Source organism: Chanodichthys erythropterus, chromosome 9 (assembly GCF_024489055.1).
Source record: "Chanodichthys erythropterus isolate Z2021 chromosome 9, ASM2448905v1, whole genome shotgun sequence".
Classification (NCBI taxonomy): domain Eukaryota; kingdom Metazoa; phylum Chordata; class Actinopteri; order Cypriniformes; family Xenocyprididae; genus Chanodichthys; species Chanodichthys erythropterus.
In genome coordinates, this window is record NC_090229.1 from 28,165,972 (window position 1) to 28,190,832 (window position 24,861).

The 24,861-nt window shown below is 40.6% G+C and overlaps 1 protein-coding gene across 1 annotated transcript; it reads left to right on the forward strand.

Annotated features, from left to right (window-relative positions):
- The first annotated feature begins 111 nt into the window (after positions 1–111).
- LOC137026465 (HLA class II histocompatibility antigen, DP alpha 1 chain-like) lies at positions 112–14,522 on the forward strand. Its single transcript, XM_067393822.1, has 3 exons — positions 112–439; positions 13,979–14,263; positions 14,401–14,522. The coding sequence occupies exons 1-3, from the start codon at positions 112–114 to the stop codon at positions 14,520–14,522; spliced, it is 735 nt and encodes a 244-aa protein (XP_067249923.1).
- The last annotated feature ends 10,339 nt before the right edge of the window (positions 14,523–24,861 follow it).

Below are 24,861 nucleotides of genomic sequence, written 5' to 3' on the forward strand. Positions count from 1 at the left end.
TTTCTCACAAAAACGTTTCAGTAACTTTAAGAAGTTCTACTTATTGCAAGCTGTGCAGATGTATTTCATATCGTAATATTGAAAAATTATATTTACATGAAATTTTCTCAGATGTTCAATGTAACTAAATTGTTAACCTCAAAAAATAAGTTTGTTGTTTTATTTATATTTTATGATGCTCAATCTATTTCAGTTGAACATGAAGCTTACCTATTTGAAGCATGCTCTGATACAGAAGAAGAGGTTTTCATTGGATATGATGAAGAGGAGATGTGGCACACCGACTTTGATCAGAAGAAAGGAGTAGTGACATTCCCTGAACTTGCAGGAAATATGACATTTCCTGGATTTTATGAACTCGGTGTTAGAGATATAGCAATATGCAAAAGTGACTTACAAACTTACAAAAAAGTTTTCAAGAACCCACCACCACAACTGGGTAAGACATTAGAATGTGCTAGCAACTTCTACCATTTTTTAATGAACATCAATACTGCTTGTGTATTAGACATGGGTAACACTTTAATGTTCAATTTATTATATTAGGGGTTTATAAAGAGTTTCCATAAACAATATGCCAACCATTTGCAAGAGCAGTGATGATATGCAGCCATTGAGGACAGGGGAAAATGTTGAGTCCTGTTGCCCCATCATATTTTTTATTTATTTATTTTTTTTACTCAGCACTTAAAATTTATGTTGCTGAAAAAGCTGTGTGATGTGGCACAAAGGTCAAATATGTCCATCGTAGCATGGCCACACAAATAATTTAAAGTTTTAGTTTGGGCACCAGACAGTTTAAATAACTGGGAAAACCAAAAATGTTCCAAAATAAGTTATTATTTCAGTTCGTTCATGCATACAGATAATGAAAGAACTCTTTCAGAGCAAGAGCAAGAGCAAGAGCAAAAAAAAAAAAAAAAAAGGTATTTAATTTAAGTTTTTATAAGGTTGGTTTCTTTTGTATAGGGCTAGGCTAGGGCCTATAATCTTTGTATCTTTGTAAAGGAATGAGAGATAATAGTATATGGAGGACCAAATTACTCAAAATGAAATAATTGAATAAATAAATAAATAAATAAATAAATAGTGAATTCAATAAAAACAGTTAAATCTATCAGTTTATTCTGAAATAATTTTACTAATTATTAATTAAATAAATCAACAAATAAATTTTATATTAATATTTATTTTGTAAAATTCCATGAGAAAACAACATTTATTGTTTAATATATTTCACAGTATCCTCTTTCACGCACTATTATTGTCTTTAAATATCTATTTTTTCATAATTAAATGTTCTTTTTCAAAAAGCTGTTTTTCATAATAATGTACTGCGTTTATGAATGGCACCTATTTGACGAATCATGTTTTTCAAAGCACTATTTTCCCAAAGATTCTTTTCATAATAATAGAGGACATTTCACAAATGCCAGACAACAGGCAGTGGGCAGTGCTTGGCGCTGATTGGTTGAAAATTGAAGAGCGGACAGACATGACATGACAAAACGATCTTCATGTGGCTGGTGACATTAGTCACGGAATGCTCCACCCTCATATAGTTTTTTATCCTCATTAATATCAAAGATGTTCATTAATGATTGTTTTTCAAGAGCAGTTACACATTTGTGTGCATTTTGTTTTGTGATTTTACCAGAAAAAATAGACCCTCCGCAACGGCATTAAGCAATAGATTCACGCGTGTTCATCTGAAGGCTGTGAACAAGCCAAAAAAGAACATCCTGTCTGATAACGGCGGCAACAAGCACTCAGCATTATTTAAAAAAACAACACATTCCTGCACAAGATCACCTCTTATTGTAAGGGAACGCTCCTTTTTTTTGAAAATAGGTGCAGCAGGCGCAATGATATTACGCAGTGCCTCTCTTAATTGTCTCCATGGTTGCAAGGCACGCTCCCTGTGCAAACAGGGGCTCACAGGCACTGTGTAATATCATTGCACCTGCTGCACCCATGGTACGGCAGCAAAGTTCCTTGATTATTACGCCAGAATGAGAGTATAGTTCCTAGCCATATCGGCCTAGAAAATCGCAACTTTTCATTTTCCGTCTATATTAGTACATGATGTAGCTACAGAAGAGTCAAGTTTAAAATAGGAAAAATATCGAAACTCTTTGGTCATTTTTGAGCAAGATGCTATTGGTCTCATCAGATTCAATGAACTATGCTAAGCTGCAGCTAAAAGTGCTACCACCAGACCCAGAGATCGGCTGAATGGATTTGAAAACGATAAAAGTCAACTGTTTAACTCTAGGGAGTTTGAAAATGAGCCTATTTTCAGTGGAGTGTTCCTTTTACGATAAATTAATGTCAACTGGATATGTTTCTTTTGCATTAGGTAACATATATCCGTACAGCGAGATATAAAAAAAGGACAATATCGACCGTGGGAAAATGTGGTGGGGACATCACGTCACACCCGCAAATTACGCATGTCACATATATAACTACTCATCTACAAGAACTCTGCGTTCAGTTGCTTGTAAAGTGTTCCATATGTAGTCATCAATTTCTAGATCCCCTGATGCACTTATTTGCAGGTCCTTTATGTCGTCTAATCCAGATAACAGAGCATCACTAAACAAAACATTCCCTTCTACTTCATTTGCAAATGAAAGCAGTGCGTTTTTTTTTTACTGAAGTCCCCATTCTATACTCAAGTCTATTTGTTTACAATCTTTTAGTTCACATCACCAGACCTAAGTAATTCATCAGAAAAGAAAAGTTTTTTCATAGCAATATGCTGCGTTGTTCTAATGACACATTCATAAACGTAGCATATTATTATGAAAAACAGCTCTTAATTATGAAAAAATAAATATTTAAACAATAATAGTGTAAAAGACAATGTGAAATATATTAAACAATAAATTTTGTGTTGTGATGCATTTAATTGTTGTTTTATTGAATTCATTATATATTTAATTTTGCGTAATTTGGTCCACCATATTATGAGGATTTAAAGACATAGAAATAGTGCAGTTTGATCTCTCATCAAGAATAGTTATGCCAGCATTCGAGTTAAAAGGGAGTAGAAATAAAATCCCCAAACCTATTCAATGTGTCCTTGAACTTCAGTATAATCCATTTCAATAGCCTTAACTCGTCCTTGTGCATGATACATCCAAAGATTCCAATGTGATCTTCCTGGTGTATCCCCCAAGGTTTGAAACTCAAGCGATAATAGTTAAACCCCAAAGACAAACACAAACTCAGTTCCACCATTTCCGCAGGGCTCTCACTATCTGCGACTCCTCACCTCTATGATTGTCTCCTTTAGCAGACCACATCCTTTTTTTCATCTTATGATTTTTGGTCAGATAAATAATGAAGATCATAATTAATTGGTTTAAAATTCGTTAAATACTCTGCTTACTCATTCATTTGAAGGTGACGGCAATGATAGAAAAATCAGAATTGCCGTTAAAGTGTAATGGCCCATTAAAGGATTAGTTCACTTTCAAATCAAAATTTCCTAATAATTTACTCACCCCATGTCATCCAAGATGTTCATGTCTTTCTTTCTTCAGTCAAAAAGAAATTAAGGTTTTTGATGAAAACATTCCAGGATTTTTCTCCATATAGTGGACTTCAATGGAGCCCAAACGGTTGAAGGTCAAAATTAGTTTCATTGCGGCTTTAAAGTGTCTACAAGATCCCAGATGAGGAATAAGGGTCTTATCTAGAGAAACCATCGCTCATTTTCTTAAAAAAAAAAAAAAAAGAAAAAGAATACGTTTTAACAATAAATGCTCATCTTGAAATAGCTCTCTTCTTCTTCTCCTTCTTCTTCTTCTCCCCTATTTGAATTCTAGCAGTGTAGACACTGCTAAGTGTATTACTGCCCTCCACAGGTCAAAGTTTGAACTAATTTCTATATACTTGCTGTATAAAAGGCTCCTGGAGAAATTAAAGGGGACCTATTATGCCCCATTTTACAAGATGTAAAATAAGTCTCTGATGTCCCCAGAGTGTGTATGTGAAGTTTTAGCTCGAAATACCTCACAGATCATTTTTTATAGCATTTTAAAATTGCCACTTTTAGTGGTTGAGCAAAAACGAGCCATTTTAGTGTGGTCCCTTTAAATGCAAATGAGCTGCTGCGATGGCCTAAGAGGGCGGAGCTTCAAGAGCTCATTCTCGGGTGACAGGATTTAGTTAGGACGCACTATAATGTCAGAAACTGCTAATATATGCTGCATGGAAATAGAACAGGTATAGTTTAGTTAAATTACGGTCATAACTTATATTGTCTCCTTGTTTTTAATCCACTATATTAGTACAAGTCTGTTGTACCGTCCGAATGATGGCCAAAACTATACAGATGAGTTTTATGATGTTTATTGTACTTAACAGAAAAGATGAAGCGTCTGTTTTCAGAAAATCTCTGTAAGAGCTTAATAAAACACAGTGCAAGTGTGCAATAAAATGTTATCCATAAACTCTCTCTCTCTTATCCTTGAATTATCACCAACACACATTGCGAAGAACACAGAAACACTCGTTACAACTAACAGTAAACGAATATATAAAGACCTTATGCCTTTCGGGTGGTGCTTAATAAACTTTATACCCGTAAATAAACTCAGATGAACTGTAATAAAGTGCCCTCACCTTCATTACTGTCATATCCAGTATCATTCTGGAGACTGTAAGCTGGATCACGAACAGTGTTTACTTGTACAGGTATATCCTTGAGTAGCACATTTTTAGCACAGTCTCTGTTTTGTATTATCCCTTTGTATTGATATTCGTTCACAAAGCAGTCCGGTGTGGAATGATTCACGCAGACATAAATGAATTTCGGCAGAACTGAGGGAGACTTTTCTGGAAAACCAAGTTAATCCACCTCGTTTTCAGCAGCTCAGATTTAGGTAGTAAATGAAGAGAACTATGTGGATTAATCCATCCAGCTACGGAACACCAAACACAAAACTCTTGGGAGAGATTCTCGTCAGTGCAGCAATGGCGGACTCAATGGCTGTGAACGCGCTTAGGGCGGTTCTATGTTCAAACGGCAGTGTCTGTCAACATTCGTGGACGGGGCCTGTGGCTTTTGTGACGTTACACTGCCAGGGGATCTGGAAACGGCTTGTTTTGAGATACTGCTTATGATTTATGGGGATTAAAAAAAAAAAAAAAAGGAGTGGGTGGATTTTTATCACTATAGGGTGGTTGTGTGCACACGCTGCCAACACACATTTATGTCCAAACACCATGTAAAAGTGAATTTTGCATAATTGGTCCCTTTTATTGATGGACTCCTAGAGTGTATTTCCCGATGCATCCAGTAAGAGGCATTATTGTTGAAGTTTGCCGTCTGCTGAGTCTGTGCGTCATCATATTATTACTGAGAGAACGGTGTTATAAAATATTCGGTGTCTGAGATTTTCGGTGACACTGGGCGGAGCTTACATGAATATTCACGAGTTTTCTGTTTTGTGTCAAAGCGCCACTGAAAATTTTAGTGGACTATCCTTGGAATACAGAACTGTTTTCTGTAACGTTATTGTGTTTCCGCGTCGAATGAATTTATTATTCTTTTTTATTAATAACTGTTTATGTATGCTCAATAGTTTGTAGGTTACATTGTGTCGTGAGATATACTTTAGTAGTGATTACAGCCACTGGTCTATCGTTAGGAAATGAGCCAATATCGAGTTTGTTTGTTTTAGTAGGCTATAACTGTTTTGATTTTATTTTAGTTCGTTTGAGAAGATAACTTATATAAATGTATATGTGGTTGCATAATAAAAGTTTCAGTTGTGATTGTGTCATTCCCTATTGCTTTCACAGATAGCCTGCATAACCTTAACCAGAGATTATTATTTTTAAAACACATTGAGAGTTAGATTTATGTTCCATTTATGTTTTTGACATGCATGAATTAATGTAACCTTCTTTATCCTTTTCTGCAAAACACACAATGCTCGAATAGAAACATGAGACAGTGATATTAGCTTCCCTGCAGCACTTTCACAAGGTTTTATTTTAATGTGCTTTCCACAACAATTAAAATGTTAAAACTGATTTACAAGTGGTTAAATTGATCAGCTACAAAACTAAAAGTGCAGGTACTAATGCAGGTTATTTAAAAATATTTAGGCTATATGGAGAAGACAATTGTCAAAAGTATGAGGAATATTATTGTTATGTGGATAATCAAACATATATACATACTGTGATTGTTCTGTCATTTCTTAATTGCTTGCTCAGTTGGTAAATATTTTTAAAGAGACTTTATTAAACCCTAAAGTTAAGTGTTATTTTTTTCATATTATTAGGAAACATTCTCAATCTTTTTTTTTCCCACAAAATGATGCATTTCACTGACAAAAAAACATTTTAATGTGGAAAAAACATGAAGCACTGTGAATCAGGATTCAGTTTCACACAGTGTTGATATGAAACTATATGGAACGTCTAGGTTACTATTGTAACCCCCATTCCCAGAAGGAGGGAACGGAGACGTTACGTCGATACTGACGTAATGGGGTCTCACCAGGGAGCCCAATCACCTCCAAGGGTACAAAACAAGCCAATGGGAATTGGCCTGTGAGATTTACATGCCGGGCCCCTCCCCCGGCATCCGGGTATAAATAGGGCCGGCATACTCACCTTCATTCATATTTTTGCTGAGGAGCCGAGATAGGTATCTGGCCGCTCAGCGGTGACTTAGAGCTATGGCAGGGGAACGTAACGTCTCCGTTCCCTCCTTCTGGGAACGGGAGTTACAATAGTAACCTAGACGTTCCCATTCAGTCAGTCACATTCGACGTTACGTCGATACTGACGTAATGGGGTCCCATGGAAAACGCCATAGCAACTGAACCACGTTACGAGTGTTAGGGAGGCAGATGCTGGCAGGCCGTAGTGTGCCAAATGCAAGTGCGGCCCATACTCGCAACCCTCCAGCGCCCAGAGTCAGCCCAGGAATGTCTTCCATACCAGTGGGATGGAGAGGACAGGGCGTTACAATGGAACGGTCGAAGCTGCTGTTCCTTACCCACAGGGAAGAGTGCTTCGGAACTCAATTCCCTCGTTTTTCAGCAATGACCAAAACGCCAGGAAAGCGTTCCCCGAGGAGGGGAAAGCTACGGAGACCACACCCTGCCCGAAGGGAGGTAATGTGTGGAAGACACATATGGACTGGTCTGAGAACAGTAACGCATATGGAAGATCTCTGATGTAGGTCCTACCTTCCTTGAGGAACAACTAGCAATCAGAGACAGGGCAAAACGAAGCCGCCCAGGGAAAGACACGGGTTTACCATCAGGGAAACCGTACCGTGGACAAACACATATGGGATTACCCGCGGGGAATCACAGCATATGGGCATCTAGTCCAGTACAAGGGCAGACCAATCGGGCATACACACGAGTACTGGACCTAGCGCCGGACGCCTCCGCCGCGTCCAGCTGCCGCAGGATGCAGGAGGAACTCCACAGGGTTCACCATTACGGGGAACTGAACTGAGGAGCGGGAAAAGTGCTCGCATTCCCTCTCCCGAGGGAAATGGCACAGCAAGCGAACACCCATGGCTATCTACGAGTAGACAGCACACGGGTGGACTACGGTTCCACTCTGAGATTATAATATCTCGCGAATGTATTCGGTGTCGCCCAGCCTGCAGCTCTGCAAATATCTGCAACAGAGGCACCGTGCGCCAACACCCAGGAAGAAGCAACACCCCGAGTGGAGTGAGCTCGCAACCCGAGGGGGCACGGCTCGCCTTGGGACTGGTACGCCAAAGCGATGGCATCCACTATCCAGTGGGCCAACCTCTGTTTGGAGACAGCCTTTCCCTTCTGCTGACCTCCAAAACAGACAAAGAGCTGCTCAGAGCTTCTAAAGCTCTGCATGCGGTCCACGTAAACGTGCAGAGCATGAACGGGACACAGCAGCGCAAGGGCTGGGTCTGCCTCCTCCGGGGGCAGTGCTTGCAGGTTCACCACCTGGTCCCGGAAGGGAGTGGTGGGAACCTTGGGCACATATCCAGGCCGGGGTCTCAAGGTAACGTGAGAGTAGTCCGGCCCGAATTCCAGGCACGAATCGCTGACCGAAAATGCTTGCAGGTCCCCAACCCTCTTGAAGGAAGCGAGGGCGGTCAGGAGCATTGTCTTGAGAGACAGATGTTTTAGCTCGGCTGACTCAAGGGGCTCGAAGGGAGCTCCCCGAAGGCCCGAGAGGGCAATGGAGATATCCCAGGAGGGAATGAGGTGAGGCCTAGGGGGATTTAACCTCCTGGCGCCCCTGAGGAACCTGATGATCAGGTCGTGCTTTCCTAGTGACTTGCCATCGAGCACATCGTGATGCGCTGCGATGGCGGCCACATAGACCTTCAGGGTGGAAGGGGACAGCCTCCGTTCCAAACCCTCTTGAAGGAAGGAAAGCACAACACTGACCGGGCATTTCCGGGGGTCTTCCCGGTGGGAAGAACACCACTCAATGAACAGACTCCACTTCATGGCATAAGCGCGCCTCATAGAGGGGGCTCTGGCCGAAGTGATGGTGTCGACTACCGCGGACGGTAGGCCACTCAAGTCTGCCTCGTCCCATCCAGGAACCACACGTGGAGGTTCCACAGATCGGGACGCGGGTGCCATATGGTGCCGTGCCCCTGAGAAAGGAGGTCCTTCCTCAGGGGGATGCGCCAGGGATGGGCTGTCGCGAGGAGCATGAGTTTCGGGAACCAGGTCCAGTTGGGCCAGTACGGCGCAACTAGCAAGACCTGCTCCTCGTCCTCCCTGACCTTGCACAGTGTCTGTGCAAGGAGGCTTACTGGGGGAAATGCATATTTGCGTAGGCCCCGGGGCCAGCTGTGTGCCAGTGCATCCGTGCCGAGGGTCCCCTCGGTCAGCGAATAAAACAACTGGCAATGGGCGGATTCCTGAGAAGCGAACAGGTCCATTTGCGCTTCCCCGAATCGGCTCCATATCAGCTGGACCGCCTGGGGGTGGAGTCTCCATTCCCCTGGGAGCGTGAGCTGTCGTGAGAGCGCGTCGGCCGCACGATTGAGCTCGCCCGGGATGTAGGAGGCACGCAGCGACCTGAGTCGGCGCTGACTCCACAGGAGGAGATGGCGGGCGAGTTGCGACATGCGACGGGAGCATAGACCACCCTGGTGATTGATGTACGCTACAGTCGATGTATTGTCCGTCTGGACCAGTACATGCTTGCCCTGCAGCAGCGGTCGAAACCGGCGCAGCGCAAGGAGTACTGCCAGCAACTCGAGGCAGTTGATATGCCAGTGCTGAAGCGTGAAGCCAGTGCTGAAGCAGTCTCACATGAAGCAATCCGAGCGGCGTGACTGCGGCTGTGGATGCCATATGCCCCAGGAGCCTCTGAAATTGTTTCAGTGGGACCGCTGTTTTCCGCGAGAACGAGTTCAGGCAGTTCAGCACCGACTGTGCATGCTCGTTGGTGAGACATGCTGTCGTGTTGACCGAGTCCAGCTCCACACCGAGAAAAGAGATGCTCTCCACGGGGCAAAGCTTGCTCTTTTCCCAGTTGACCCGAAGCCCCAACTGGCTGAGGTGACTGAGCACCAGGTCCCTGTGTTCGCACAACTGCTCTCGGGACTGGGCCAGAATAAGCCAGTCGTCGAGGTAGTTGAGGATGCGAAGGGCCCCCTCTGCGACTTTGGTAAAGACGCAAGGAGACAGGGACAGCCCGAAAGGTAGGACCTTGTACTGATATGCCTGCCCCTCGAACGCAAACCGTAGGAACGGTCTGTGTCGAGGAAGGATCGAGACATGAAAGTATGCGTCCTTCAGGTCGATTGCTGCAAACCAATCCTGGGTGCGAACGCACGTGAGAATGCGTTTCAGCGTGAGCATCTTGAACGGGAGCTTGTGAAGGGCCCGATTCAAGACACGCAGATCCAGGATTGGTCGTAACCCCCCTTCTTATATGACCCAGAGGTTTCGGAAATTGCTCTTTTATTGACAAAAAGAAAACGGAACACAGGATTCTACCCCGGGCCCTCTCCCGGGGGAAGGAGCGGTGCGGTCACCGTCTCCCGTAGAGCAGCTCCCGAAACAACTGGGTCTCCCGTCTCAAGGCCGCTTCTTGGCCTTCTTCCTTTTGGAAGGAGGCTTGGCGGACTGGGCGGGGGGCGTGGCCTTCCTGTGGGTGGCTCTAGGAGGATGGGAGGGTTCCAATCTCACAGGAGCCTGAGCCGCAGGAGGACGCCCTCGGCGAGGAGCAGACAAAGGCACGGCCCGTGGCGGATTGGTGGCATCATCACGCCGGGGCAGGATGTGCTTTATGGCCTCCGTCTGCTTTTGCACTGCCGAGAACTGCTGAGCGAAGTCCTCGACAGTGTCCCCGAAGAGGCCGGCCTGGGAGATGGGGGCGTCAAGAAAGCGAGCTTTGTCGACATCCCTCATCTCAGCCAGGTCCAACCAAAGATGCCGTTCCTGAACCACCAGGGTGGACATCGTTTGACTCAGGGCGCGCACCGTGACTTTCATCGCCCAGAGGGTGAGGTCGGTCGTCGTGCGCAGCTCTTGCAGCAACCCTGGCTCAGCACTACCCTCGTGCAACTCTTTCAGAGCTTTCGCCTGATGGACCTGCAAGATGGCCATGGCGTGCAGGGCAGAAGCCGCCTGTCCAGCGGTGGAGTGAGAGCGGCCGTGGTCTTACCCGCCTTGGACGGGAGACGTGGACGATTCCGCCAGGTGGCCGCGGACTGCGGGCACAAGTGCACCGCAATCGCACGCTCCACCTGCGGGATGTCCACGTACCCCTTGGCGGCTCCACCATCGAGGGTAGTGAGAGTGGAGGAGGCAGAAGACCGTAGTCTGGCAGTGTGAGGTGCCAACCATGTCTTCTGGAGCTCCTCATGCACCTCCAGGAAGAATGGTACTGGGGCGGGACGGGGCGGGACGCGGCTGGGAGCTGCGCCCCGGACACAGAAACCAGTCATCCAACCGCGAGCGCTCGGGACATGGTGGAGGGTTCCACTCGAGGCCGATGCCCGCGGCGGCCCGGGCAAGCATGGCTGTTAGCTCAGAGTCCGCCTCCGACTGAGCAACCATCACAGAGGGCGGAAGCTCGGAGTCGTCGTCGCTCTCTGAACCGTTCAGCCCACTCCCCGATGCAGCGATCGACATCCGATCCTCCTCCGGAGTGCCGAAAGTGACGTGGGGCACCCCCGAGGAGGGCCCCGCAGCAGGCGTCAGCTCGATGGCACATGGTGTTGTTGTGGAGGAGTGGGAGGTTCGTGGGGACGGACCCGACGAAGTGGCTCCCACTGTAATCAGATCTCCCAGAGCACTAACCGGACCGGCGGCCGCTACAGCCGCCGGCGCTGGGGTAGTGACAGAGGGGACCCTCGCTTCTGTGTTAAAGAAGGAGAGTCGCGATCTCAACATCAACATGGACATGCCCTCGTAATGAGGGCATGTACCATCCACGAGCGCTGACTCAGCGTGCGGTCTACCCAGACACGTGAGACAGTGGTCGTGGCCGTCAGAGGAGGTCAGGAAACGACCGCATCCAGAAACACACGGTCGAAAAGACATCTTGAAAAAGACGCTGATCGCCCGTGCTTGCTCTTTCAGTATACCTCACCTGCCGAAGCACCCAGGGATGAGTGCAGCACCGTCCTGTGGGCAGCGTGCCGTCACACCCACCGCTGAGCGTGCCTTCCCAACCAGCTGGAGAGACTCGAGCAGCCACCGGAACAAACAGTCGATAGCAATTAAAATGGCTGTTTTTCAGGAACTTGTCCTGTAGCAATTATAATTGCTGTTTGCTCTTTTTATGAAGAAATTCGCTCTCTTGAAGAGGTGAATAGTAGATCCGATCTGATCGGTATCGAAGTATGAATGAAGGTGAGTATGCCGGCCCTATTTATACCCAGATGCCGGGGGAGGGGCCCGGCATGTAAATCTCAGAGGCCAATTCCCACAGTTATCACATGCGTAATTCACCATGGCCTATTTGGATAATAAATAAACTATATTTAAAGTACATTAACATGTTTTCTTGCATGTGTGCAATTTTTGAAACATATTACATATAGAAATTTAAGTCTACCCAGATTAGAAGTGCTTCTGCAAACTATTAAAGTTCACTACTGCCTTCACCACAGGAGTTTACAATTAATATTATTATGCTACCATACATTTTGGCAAACTTTCAAAACTATATGCTTAAAAGACTCAAGTTAATACAGAAACAACAAAAATAGGCTACTTAAAACGCTATTGGCTCGTTTAGCGAATCCTAACGACACATCTGGCGAATCATTGGCTGTGTTCATATCAAACATAGCTAACACATGACACAACATAACACAATATAGCTTATATATAAAATCTTGTGCATCAATAACAGTTAGAATATAAGCTTGACTTCGTTTAACGCTGAAACATAGGCTAATTATTACCTTTAATGTAAGCCGAAGAGCGTGCACTAAAATTTTCAGTGGCGCTTTAACACAAAACAGGAAACTCGTGAATATTCATGTAAGCTCCGCCCAGTGTCACCGAAAATCTCAGACACCGAATATTTCATAACACCAGCAACTGCGCACTTAGTTTTTCCTGCCTGTTATTTCGGATTTTTTTATTTTTTTTGGCGTTTGGTGTGTTAGTTGTGCATAAAGTAAGTTTTCTTCGATTTATATATGTTTTAAATGCGTTTGAAGTGTATTATTTAATTTTGTACATTTGCACGGGCATGCACGGACATGTAACGTTTCACGTGTGCTGTTCGATAGACAAACAATATATGCTATGTAATTTCTACTAAATACAGATTCAAATGTTACAGTTTACATAGTAATCGATCTGTAATCGCTCATGTTTTGATACTTTGGAAAGATTTAACCCGTATTACTGCCTTTTGAAGGTTATTTGGGAAATTGCATTGTTTGTTAATGTAACTGGATTTATTAATATATTAATACCGAAGTCATTTCATGGGACCAGACCAGTAGTTATATTGTCTTCCTTTGCACATCCTCTGCATATTTAAAACTTTAACAGTCATTTAAAGATTATATTGGAAATGTTAGTATTAAGGAATGTCTGATTTATTTGTGATTATGTACCTATTTCCACTTATACTGTTATGTTTTGTTATTTGTGGACTAATATTCAATACACTTTGGAAAGAAGCTCCAGTCTCCTCATTCTTTGTGTCCTGACCGACACCCCAGGGGTGTATACTGCTGATAGTTAGAACCAGAGCCTAGCAGTCTCCTTTCCTCTCCAACACTTGCACTAGAATATTGTATATGACAATTTAGTTCAAACTTTGACCTGAGTAGGGCAGTAATACACTTAGCAGTGTCTACACTGCTGGAATTCAAATAGAGAAGAAGAAGAGAGCTAGTTCAAGATGAGCATTTATGGTTAAAACGTATAAAAAAATTTAGAAAATGAGTGATAGTTTCTCTAGATAAGATCCTTATTTCTCGGCTGAGATCTCTGTAAACTGTAATTTTGACCTTCAACCGTTTGGGCTCCATTGAAGTCCACTATATGGAGAAAAATCCTGGAATGTTTTCATCAAAAACCTTAATTTCTTTTCGACTGAAGAAAGAAAGACATGAATATCTTGGATGACATGGGAGTGAGTAAATTATCAGGAAATTTTAATTAGAAAGTGAACTAATCCTTTAAAATCTAACACAAATTTTTAAAGAAAAAACTATTAAAAAGCAGTGACGCTTACTGCGCAGTATTCACATCATCTCCATAAGAACTTTGTGCCCAAAGCAGATTTTTACATCAACACATTCTGACTTGTACATGCTTCTTTTTTTCATACAAGTAATTTACAATTTATTGGTATTTTTGAAAGGTCCTATTCACAAATGAATTCCTTTATAACACCTTAACAATATAGCTTAATGTGTGTAAAGATATCTACTTTTATTTGAATTAACTGAAGAATGAATGAATAAAGTTTCTATCTGTTATTAAGTTATATCTGTTTCTAGATGCACCTCAGACTTCCATCTATCCAAAGGATAATGTACAGCTGGGTGTTCAGAACACCCTTGTCTGTCATGTGACTGGCTTCTACCCTCCATCTCTCAGCATCTCATGGACTAAGAATAATGTTAATGTGACAGAGGGTATGAGTTTAAGTCAGTACCATCCAAGGACAGATGGTACATTTAACATATTCTCCACTCTCAAGTTTACACCTGCTGAAGGAGACATTTACAGCTGCACGGTGAACCACAGAGCCCTCCAAGGGCAACCTCAGACCAAAATATGGGGTGAGTGTGATATTCAAATAGAATCAACAGACATTATATTTCAGTACAGTCCAACATAACAATAATAATAATAATAATAACAGAAAGCTTTTATCATATTCATGCATCCTCCAATATCCTATGCATGTGTTGTCCAGATGTTGAAGTTGCCCTCCCAGGTGTTGGTCCAGCTGTGTTCTGTGGAATGGGTCTGACTCTTGGACTGTTGGGAGTCACTGCTGGAACATTGTTTCTCATTAAAGGAAAAAGCTGCAACTGACCTATGGAACCATGGAAGCACACTTTGAAAAGTTCCAATGGTAAAAGTTTACAATAAGGTTTCATTAGTTAACAATAGTTTTCGTCCCATTGACATCCTCCAGAAAGGGAACGTCTAATGTAACCTCTTTTCCCTTAGAACAGGTAATGAGACACTGCATCTCCCTGCCATGCCTTGGGGCTGCCTGCTGAACAGTCTATACAGAAAATAAGCAGATGACATGTTCTCTAGGCACCCCTTATATACTATACGATTGCCGTGATTTGATAAGCATTTCAGACACCAGTTCACATAGAGGTGTTCCCCAATAGTGTCATTAATGCAGTGTGTCATTCCATGTTCTCAGGGAACAGAGGTTACATTAAAGGGTTAGTTTACCCAAAAATGAAATTAATGTCATTTATTACTCACCCTTACGTTGTTCTACACCCGTACCTTCGTTCATCTTCGGAACACAACTTGAAATCCGATGGCTCAGTGAGGCCTGCATAGACAGCAATGCCACCAAACTTCTCAAGATCCAGAAAGGATCTGAATCTAAACAAAACATTCAAAGCAGTGTTTTAATATCGGCCATCACAAAATATTGTTGTATTATAAAGCAACAAGAATACTTCTTGTGCCAAAAAAGTATTTATTAACTTGTCTTAATGTTCATGTTAACGTTAGCTCACAGTCAGAAACAACTTTTCTAACAGCTTTTTATATAACAGCTTAGAATATTTTTGTTATTTCATGTTAGTCATAGCATTTACTGCATGTTTACAAATGAGACCTTACTGTAAAGTGTTTCCAATCTATTAATGGTGTAATCAACTGAGCAATCTGAAAACAATGCTATATTTCACTTTTGTGTCATTTCAAACAACAGGTGACATTCTTGATGTTAAAGATATAAATACATAGAGGCATAAATCTGGATTAAATCTGTCCTAGCATTTTATTGTATCTTTAATACTTCAAGAAGCATTACCACCCTTGCTTTCTATGTAACACCAAACATGCATGTTAAACCTTATTTCTTTAAGAAAACCTTATTAAAAACATCACATTTGCAATTCAAATTATTCTTTTGGAAAAAAAAAAGTGAGATTATCAATGTATCCTATCTTACTAGTTTCTTTCTGGGTGGATTTAAATATTTCATGCAATATTATATATATTATATAATATGTATGTATATGTATATACATACATACACAAATTAAACATTTATTTGAAAATGAGGTATAAATGAATACTAAATATTATTACAGTATGTAATGGTAGTAATCCAATAAAATTAATTTACTCTAAATATACTGGCATTTGTATTTTATGATGCACTTCACATAAAGGAGAATGGGTGCTGCAGAATGTTTCTACTTCTACTATGTACCTTTGTTATTTTGATAAAAACAATGTAAAGATGTATTCTTTTACTACTTGACTATGATTTCTGTTGCTATATTTTCAGAAGCTTTTTTCATCTTCCACAAAAAGACCTTCCACAAAAAGACCATCTAAAAACTAATTGTCACATCACAGAAAGGAACAGACAGGTGAGTAACACAAAAACTTTATTTAAATCAGAGGCACAGATCTGGACAGAGGAGATGAATGGTGAGTATAGAAAGCATGTTGAAGTATGACTTAGCTGAAAGAAACACAATGTCTCTTTGCAGGATTGTTGAGAAGACTGAAGGCTGACAGATGGATCAGGTAAGTAGCAGGGAAGTGGTCTTGAGGTTCGTATGGATGTTGTGGTAACATGTAGACAAGACCAGACAAGGATGGTGACTGCAGATATAGGGAGTGCTGATGAGAAGTGTAGGTGCAGGTGATTCCATATGACGAGCTGACTGGGTGCAGGTTTGGATCAGGTGGGATTCTGGGAAATGTAGTGCAGGGAAGGTGACTGAGCTGGTGGCTGACAGTACTCCTCCCTCCAGGGAGGCGCGCCCTCACACCGTAGATGGTTCAGCCGGGGAGGGAAGAAGGCATCCTGGAGTCGTGACAGGTGATCCGAGTGATGAGGGTAGGTCATCTCCAGGAAGGTACAGGGAGCTTGGACGGATCTGGCAGTTCAGGATGACATGGCAGTTCAAGGGGCCATGGTGGATCTGGAAGTTCAGGAGGTCATGGAGGTGTTGCCCATTCGGGAAGCCATAGCGGTTCAGGCAGTTCAGGACCCACCCCCCACCCCCCCTACGGTAGTCAGGACCTGGAGCCGGCACTGGACGATAGTCGAGCTGGAGTCATTGTGTGCGAATTCTGGGACATGAAGCGGGCTCATTGGCTAGAGCGGGCTAATGGGCTGGAGCCATCTCAGGGCTCTCGACGAGGCAGGGAGTTTTCGAGGTGGCCCACAGCAAGGTCTGAGTGTGCATCGCAACACTTACCTGGTTCCACGATTGGGCAGAGGGTGTGTGAGAAGGCTTGGTCGCATCCTCGAACTGCTCACTGTTGCCTGCTAGCGACAGAAGAGGATGAAAGTGGTCCGGTTCTATCCGCTCCCACAGGATTCTGTCCCGCTCCCACTAAAAAATGTTATGTTGTCCTGCTCCCACCCAAATCACTCAAAATCCTGCATAAAAGTAGCTTATAGATTTTTGTCAGTACATCCATGAAAAATTCAGTTATGTGTCGCCACAACACCCCAGCATAAACGCTTCTGATAAAATATTTATTATTAAAGCATAAACATTCACAAACCACAGTTTTAACCAACAAGAAAGCTGCAGCATGCATGGTTTGGTTTGGCAGAGCGCTTCCTTTATAAGGCCGGTTTCACACCGCAACCATCAGCGGCGCGTTAGCAGAGCATGAACATGAACTGCAGCTGCAAAGACATGCAAGTATTCACACTGGAAGCATTTGTACAGCGTCACAGCAGCGGCTCCAAGCTGCATATAAAGTGAGCATTTCTTTAAAAAGACAGCTATAAATGATTTTTTACAAGTTGGTCATTTATAAACTTGATAGTCTTGAAAGTTTGTTAACATGGGGTTGAAGGGGTGGATTCTGGAATCCACTGGCGCTTCAATATATCTTTTAAGTTATTAATCAACATTTATATTTCTGTTAAAATATTTGAATGACTTCTTCAATGTATGTTAAAGCATCTATTTTCCTCTGTACCTCTCACTGAGAGAACAGAACATGTTATCAGTATGTTTTGGGAAAGTTTCCTGCTCAGAGCAGATCTCAGATCAACTTGAAGAAGCTGTGAATCGTGTAAGTGTTTTGTGCAGGTCCCTTTGTACTGGACAACTGGCATTCTGCTTGAGACCAGCAGACACCATGTCATGACCCCAAAAGGATATCCGGTACCTAAATCCAGGGTCCCCCTCGTCATCACCGTGACAAAGGGAGATATGCTACTTACTATCTGTCCACGTGTGGAAAATTTCTAATCTTGTCTATTTTTCTTAGCCAATTAGAATCATTCAACCTGAAGTAATGACGTAGTTAGTTGACTCTGTTAGAGTATAATTGTTGTGGAAATGTGAATGTACGGAGAGCGGCCTACGAACTCCTTGTGAGACTTGAAGCTGGCTTCTGCTGATGAAACTGCAAACTATTCTTCATTAAATTTTTCTTCAATTTATTAATTTTTTTTTAAACTTTGACTCCGGGTCTTTATTCAACATATCTGGTTTCAAGGGTCCTAAACTGTTTATCCCCAACAGTTTATGGTGGAGGAATTGTGAGCAATCATTCTTTGGTGACATCCCTGATTAACCAACAAACAAGGTAGGAAGATTTATTTATTTATTGGTTAGGGCTGTCTGGTTGAAAGAGTTGAGAGAATTGGGAAGTGAGACGGTGGTTACGCACTCAGACGTGAGTGTAGGACACCAGGTCTTTGAATACAGGCTGGTGTATTACCGAAAGCCATCAGAGGCAGACGATTGGTGATAACTACACTCCATTAAGGAGTTGGAAAGCACTGAAAGCCATCAGAGGCAGACAGTGTGGTGGATACCCCACCCCATTAAGGGGGAGGAAAGACACTAGTAAGCTGGGATACTATACTCTATTAAAGGGTTGATAAAGACACTGGAAGCCATAAGAGGCAGACAGTGTGGGGATACTACACTCTCCATTAAGGGGTTGTAAAGAAGTTACTACTAGTGTGTCTCACATAACAAAGCTCTCTGACTCCAATTCCAGACAGGGGCGCCCCGAGTTTAGTGATTCAGGTAATCAGGAATAGAATTGTAGCTTTTGGTTAAATATGAAGAAATAGAGATAGGGATAAGGGTTGGTTGGTCAAGGATGCATCAGGAACGATCCCAATGAAAATAAAGTTGTGACCCTAATTGGACTGGACCAGTATATGTAACTGTGATTTTGGAGTATACTTTGCAGTTTCATCACGCAGAAGCCAAAGCTGTGTTTTTTCAAAGATCGCCGCCTCCATCTATTTCAGGTGAGTATTAACTTTTACTAAGATATGGCTGACAAATGGAGTAACTTGATCAGTTCTGATACAGATGACACAGAAGGGAGTAAACGCTGTAAGCAGCTTTGCTCTGAGGCTCTCACTTCAAAGAAATATGCAGAGCTAATCAAGAAAATGTTGTGGAAGAAAATGCCACAAGTGTGGGAAACTTGGCCATATTCACAGATTTTGTAAACAAAAGAAGAAAGAAACAAAAAAAGAGACTTCCACTCTGTCTGAGAGCTTGTGAAACTATAATAATAAGTTTTATATTAAATGGACAAAAACAGGTTAATGTAAAATGACTGAAAATAAATCTAAAACGTGAGTTACAAAAATATATAAAAAGTAAGTAGAGAATGAAAATAGGGATGATTGGATGTTCTGAAAGTTTCAATTTATGGAAAAATATTTGAACAGTCTCAAGTATGTTTTCTTGTGATGAGCACATCACTACTGTGAATGTGAATAACTAAATGATGTAGGACCTCTAAGTTCTAAATATTTGGTTTTTGATGGTCAAAGTGACAGAAGGTTTAAGTGGCAAAAATGAGACTGCCAGTGTCACAGAGACGTGAGTTTGTAATGACTAAGTTCCCTGATATATGGGTGAAAGACAAATATAAAAATAATGTTTATTTGAAAACGAATGTCAATTCTGGCAAAGTCTTAAGTTGGGCCAGAGTTACAAGAAATAGGTAAAGTTTGATGTTAAAAGTTATAAAAAGACAGTGTACCAGTCCTGAAATCCTCAGAGTCTCTCTCTCATTCAAAGTCAGCTAAAGGTGCCCTAGAACGTCTTTTTAAAATATGTAATATAAGTCTAGGTGTCCCCTGAATGTGTATGTGAAGTTTCAGCTCAAAATACCCCATAGATTTTTTTTAATAAATTTTTTTAACTGCCTATTTTGGGGCATCATTAACTATGCACCGATATATAGGTTGCGGCCCCTTTAATTCTCGTGCTCCCCGCCCCTGGAGCTCGCGCTTGCCTTTAACAGCATAAACACAGTTCACACAGCTAATATAACCCTCAAAATGGATCTTTACAAAGTGATCGTCATGCAGCATGTCTAATCGCTTAAGTATAGTATTTATTTGGATGTTTACATTTGATTCTGAATGAGTTTGATAGTGATTCATGCCTAAAGCTAACATTACACACTGTTGGAGAGATTTATAAAGAATGAAGTTGTGTTTATGAATTATACAGACTGCAAGTGTTTAATAATGAAAATAGCGACGGCTCTTGTCTCTGTGAATACAGTAAGAAACAATGGTAACTTTAACCACATTTAACAGTACATTAGCAACATGCTAACGAAACATTTAGAAAGACAGTTTACAAATATCACTAAAAATATCATGTTAACATGGATCATGTCAGTTATTATTGCTCCATCTGCCATTTTTCACTGTTGTCCTTGCTTGCTTACCTAGTCTGTTGATTCAGCTGTGCACAGATCCAGACGTGCTGCCCTTGTGTAATGCCTTCAACATGGGCTGGCATATGCAAATATTGGGGGCGTACATATTAATGATCCCGACAGTTACGTAACAGTCGGTGTTATGTTGAGATTCGCCTGTTCCTCGGAGGTCTTTTAAACAAATGAGATTTATATAAGAAGGAGGAAACAATGGAGTTTGAAACTCATTGTATGTCTTTTCCATGTACTGAACTCTTGTTATTTAACCATGCTGAGGTAAATTCAATATTTAATTCTAGGGAACCTTTAAGTCACCAGTAAATTGTATGGCTCCCACAGTAAATGTTGTATTGTCTTATATGTTTTATTTTACCAGTTGTGGAATCCAACCATTCAACCATCTGAGGTAACGTAGTTAGCCTACTTTATTGAGAATTTCCATTTTATGAAACTTTACACATTTATTAATAGTAAATTAATAATTAATAAATTTAAGATCATCATATTTACAGCGATCAGTATATTTCAGACCTAGTGGAGTAATAGTAATAATCTAGGTCTGAATTGAAATAAGCTATATTGTACATTTTAATGGATCACGCTACAAACATAATGATCTTATAATACATGATGCATTGCTGTGTCAGTTATCGCATAATTCCCACTTTTGGACACTTTTGCTTCAATGGACATTAGACAACACTGCAAAATCAAGCTGTTATATTCATATATTTATTGTCCAACATTCCCAATTTTTCTGATCCATGTCATAATTTAATTTCATATGGCGGTATTAATTCAGTGTTTATAAGTCTAATACTAATACTAGATCTTTTAAAGAGTTTTAACCCAAACTGACTGAGAGCAAAAAGGTTTTGTGAAAAAGTTTTATTTTATTTTTTTTTTTTAACAAAGCAGCTGATATTGCCATATAAACTAGTGGACTGCCAAGTCGCCTTCACCCCAAAATGGCGGAAACGCAGGGCTGCTGCTGGGCGCCGGTGTTGCAATGGAACATTCTGTTGAGTGTCGCTTCTTGTTAGTGTATATTCTTTGAGGTCAAGGTGCTGTGCATTGTGGTAATTGATGCAACATGACGTCACTTCCAAAGGACCAATGAACATGTCTGACCAATTTCATGGAATGTGAAAATGAATCTCATCGAATAAATAACCTTTAAATTAAACTGGTCATCAGCACAATTCAATTGGTTTGGTAATAGCAAAGGAAAATAGAAGTGATCTCCAAAAAATAAGTATTTTTGACTGTAAATAAAATTGTAAGGAGTAAAAAGTACTCTTTTTTTCTCAAATGTAATCAAGTAAAAGTAGAAGTATTGATTTTTAAATGTACTCAAGTAAAGTAAAAATCCCCAAAAATAATACTTAAGTACAGTAATCAAGTAAAATTACTCAAGTACTTTACACCTCTGGATGGGAATGAGCTTTCAAGAGCCATGAGGTGATTGTCCGTAATTTCTGGGTAGACCAGAGTAAAATTAACATGATGTTGGTTGCTCTATTGGCAAGAACTGTATAGTAGTTTTAGATTCAGCAGTACTACAAATCCCTAAATCCACGAGACTGTGTTGATTTTGAACTAATGTGTGTCTATTATAGTTTTTACTTCTGCAGGTCATGGGACATTGCAGAGTATAATTTGTAGACATGGTGGGGGTTAAAGATAAAGACTGACTTTGCAGATTGAGGAGAAAGTTAAGTGCATTCAGCATTTAAACTAAAGATAACCTCAAGAATGGCTGCTAGCATAACATATTTTAGATGGTGGTAATGGCTTTTATTTGGAAGTTAAATATGTACATTTTTTACCTTTGTGAATGACCAAGGTTTCTATATAATAATTTAATATTAAATTCTGTCTAAGTTACAGACTTGTGATTCTGTTGAAAAGATTATTTGTGCAGTAAGAGAGAGAGACTCCTTGAGTGGAGGGCAAGGATGGTGTTTTGTTATCGGCCTGCTAAAGCTTAAACAAAACAATGAGATTAGAACCAAAACAACCCAGCTGACTTTTCTGAAAACAAATTATAGTGAAGAGACATACTTTGAGACTGCATAAGAGTAAAACCTACAGGAAAATGGGAAATTTAAATGTGTTTTTAGAATTAAAACAAAAAGCAAACCTTGACAATGAGCAGGTTCATATTCATGTGTCTAGTGTGAGTGTGTGTGTGAGGGTGGCTGGACTTTATGTTTTGTATGTGTTAGTTTGGAGAAATAATCTGTCCTCAGTGTGTATATGTCATTAACCTCTGGAATGAGTGTTTTATCATTACAGATGGGTTAAGTGAAACGTCAAATTATGACAAGCCGATATTTCGGATTGTATCTTATGAACAGATGATACAGAACATGGGACGGGCTTTAAGTGGATTGGATATCCAGCTCTGTCTACTAATGGTAATTATGACTTTTGTCATTTATGATGTTGATTTTAGTTATTCTCTGGATTAGTATTTTTAAGAACATTTATATTAATTGGAATTGTGGAATTGAAGATTGCCATCCATGGGTTAAAAACCCTTGTCTAAATTCAACTGATGGTCTAAATTTAAACACTGTCTTCTTTGTTTGATCAGAATGATAAACGTAAATGTTATAAGATTTGACGGCAGAGACAAAGTGACACATTGGCTAAGTCACAAGTAAATTATCCAGAGAAACCCCTCAAATTTATGGAAGGCCGGTGGGCAAACAAAGGAGGAGTGAATATAACTGATAAAAGTTTTATTTTTCATCCATTAAATGGATGCATGACATTAGATGTCTAGAGAAATACAATTTATGTAATAAGGGTTGAAGGTGAAAGAAGCCATTAGGCTGTCTGTGCAACCTAGGGATTTGAGATTTGAGAAAAACAATAATTTGGTTTCTGCAAAACAATAGAGATAAGTGAGACTGAGACAGTAACAATATATATAAATATAATAAATATAAATATATTTTTAGATCTGCAGACTAACAATTTGATGGGATAGAGTGACAAAATTATAAGCAGTTGAAATTATTGTGATGAAAAAAAAAGAGAAAACTGTTTCAAAAACAGCTTTAAAGAAATTGATAATGTCTTAAAGTACAAATTTGTATAATTTATAAGTGTTATGGAAGAAAATCTGTCCATTTGTGTTTTTGTTTGACCATTTTGGTGCAGTGAGTAATAATAAAAAAAGATCCCTGCCAAAGAAGAGGGTTAAGATTTTGGTCATTAAGATTTTGGTCAGCCTATGCAGTTATAATTGACAAGAAACTTGAGTTTAAAACTGACTTTAAAGGAAGTCTTAATTATTATTAAATTATTTTGAATGCTGTACTTTTGACAGTCTCAATACTGTGAAATGTTGTGAAAATTGAGTTTCAGATTAATAATAATTAGGTATTGAGTATTATTAACAGTGAATGTCATGATAAAGATATCAAGACAAAGCAATTGTTACTCTAACTAAATGTATATGTTTTGATGATTATTTTATTTTGATGAAAGGATTTAAACAAAATGTTTTAAAATTCAAAGGTTTAGGTTTATGTTTATTTTTATTTATATTGTTTATTTTTTGTGGGCTATAATGGATATGTTGTGAAAAGAAATCTTAACAAAAGGATTATTAAGTAAAAGTAACAATTCTCTATTTTATTGAAAAGGATAATTGAAATGGTTATGGTCATGTAAATTTGTTTTATTTTATTTCTATTTTTAAAGGTGTTTAAAAAAAAGAGATTTAAAAGATGTTCTACAATTAAGGTGGTACATGCTATGTCTATAGACTGTAAACTGAACAATGATTTAAGAAACTTAAAATACTTAGATGGATAATGATGGGTCTTATTTATTTATTGTTGTTGTTTATTTTGAATTGGACCACAATTTTGTTTTTAATCTTAAAAATTATCTATAAGGGTATAGTGAAAGGAGTGGATTTACGATCCATCACCTTGTAATATATAATGAATTGGAAATTATATTTTTCTAAAAACCAGTGTATAGATCCTGGTGCTTATGATTACAGGCAATGTCTGTATTTAGTATCTGAGTAGTGACAGAGGGTCTGGCCCATGCCAGGAATGCAGTAACAGTGCTTGCTCATTTAGCCCGGCTTCCAGAGAATAAATATGTATTTGCTTTGTAGTCAAGGAATTTGATGATAAACCAAATCACAAAGATTGATGTAAAGACGACTATGTGTAAGGACTGAAGGTCAATAATGTACTATGTGCTCTATAGAATATTCTGTTCTAGTTAAGCCCTTCGAGGGAAAACCTATTGTCTATTTTATACAATTGTAACATGCCAGGGGAGCATGGGTGAGCAATGTTAAATTTTGAAGCGGCCTAAAGGACATCCGGTACCTAAATCCAGGGTCCCCCTCGTCATCACCGTGACAAAGGGAGATATGCTTCTTACTATCTGTCCACGTGTGGAAAATTTCTAATCTTGTCTATTTTTAAGTATTGACGTAGTTAGTTGACTC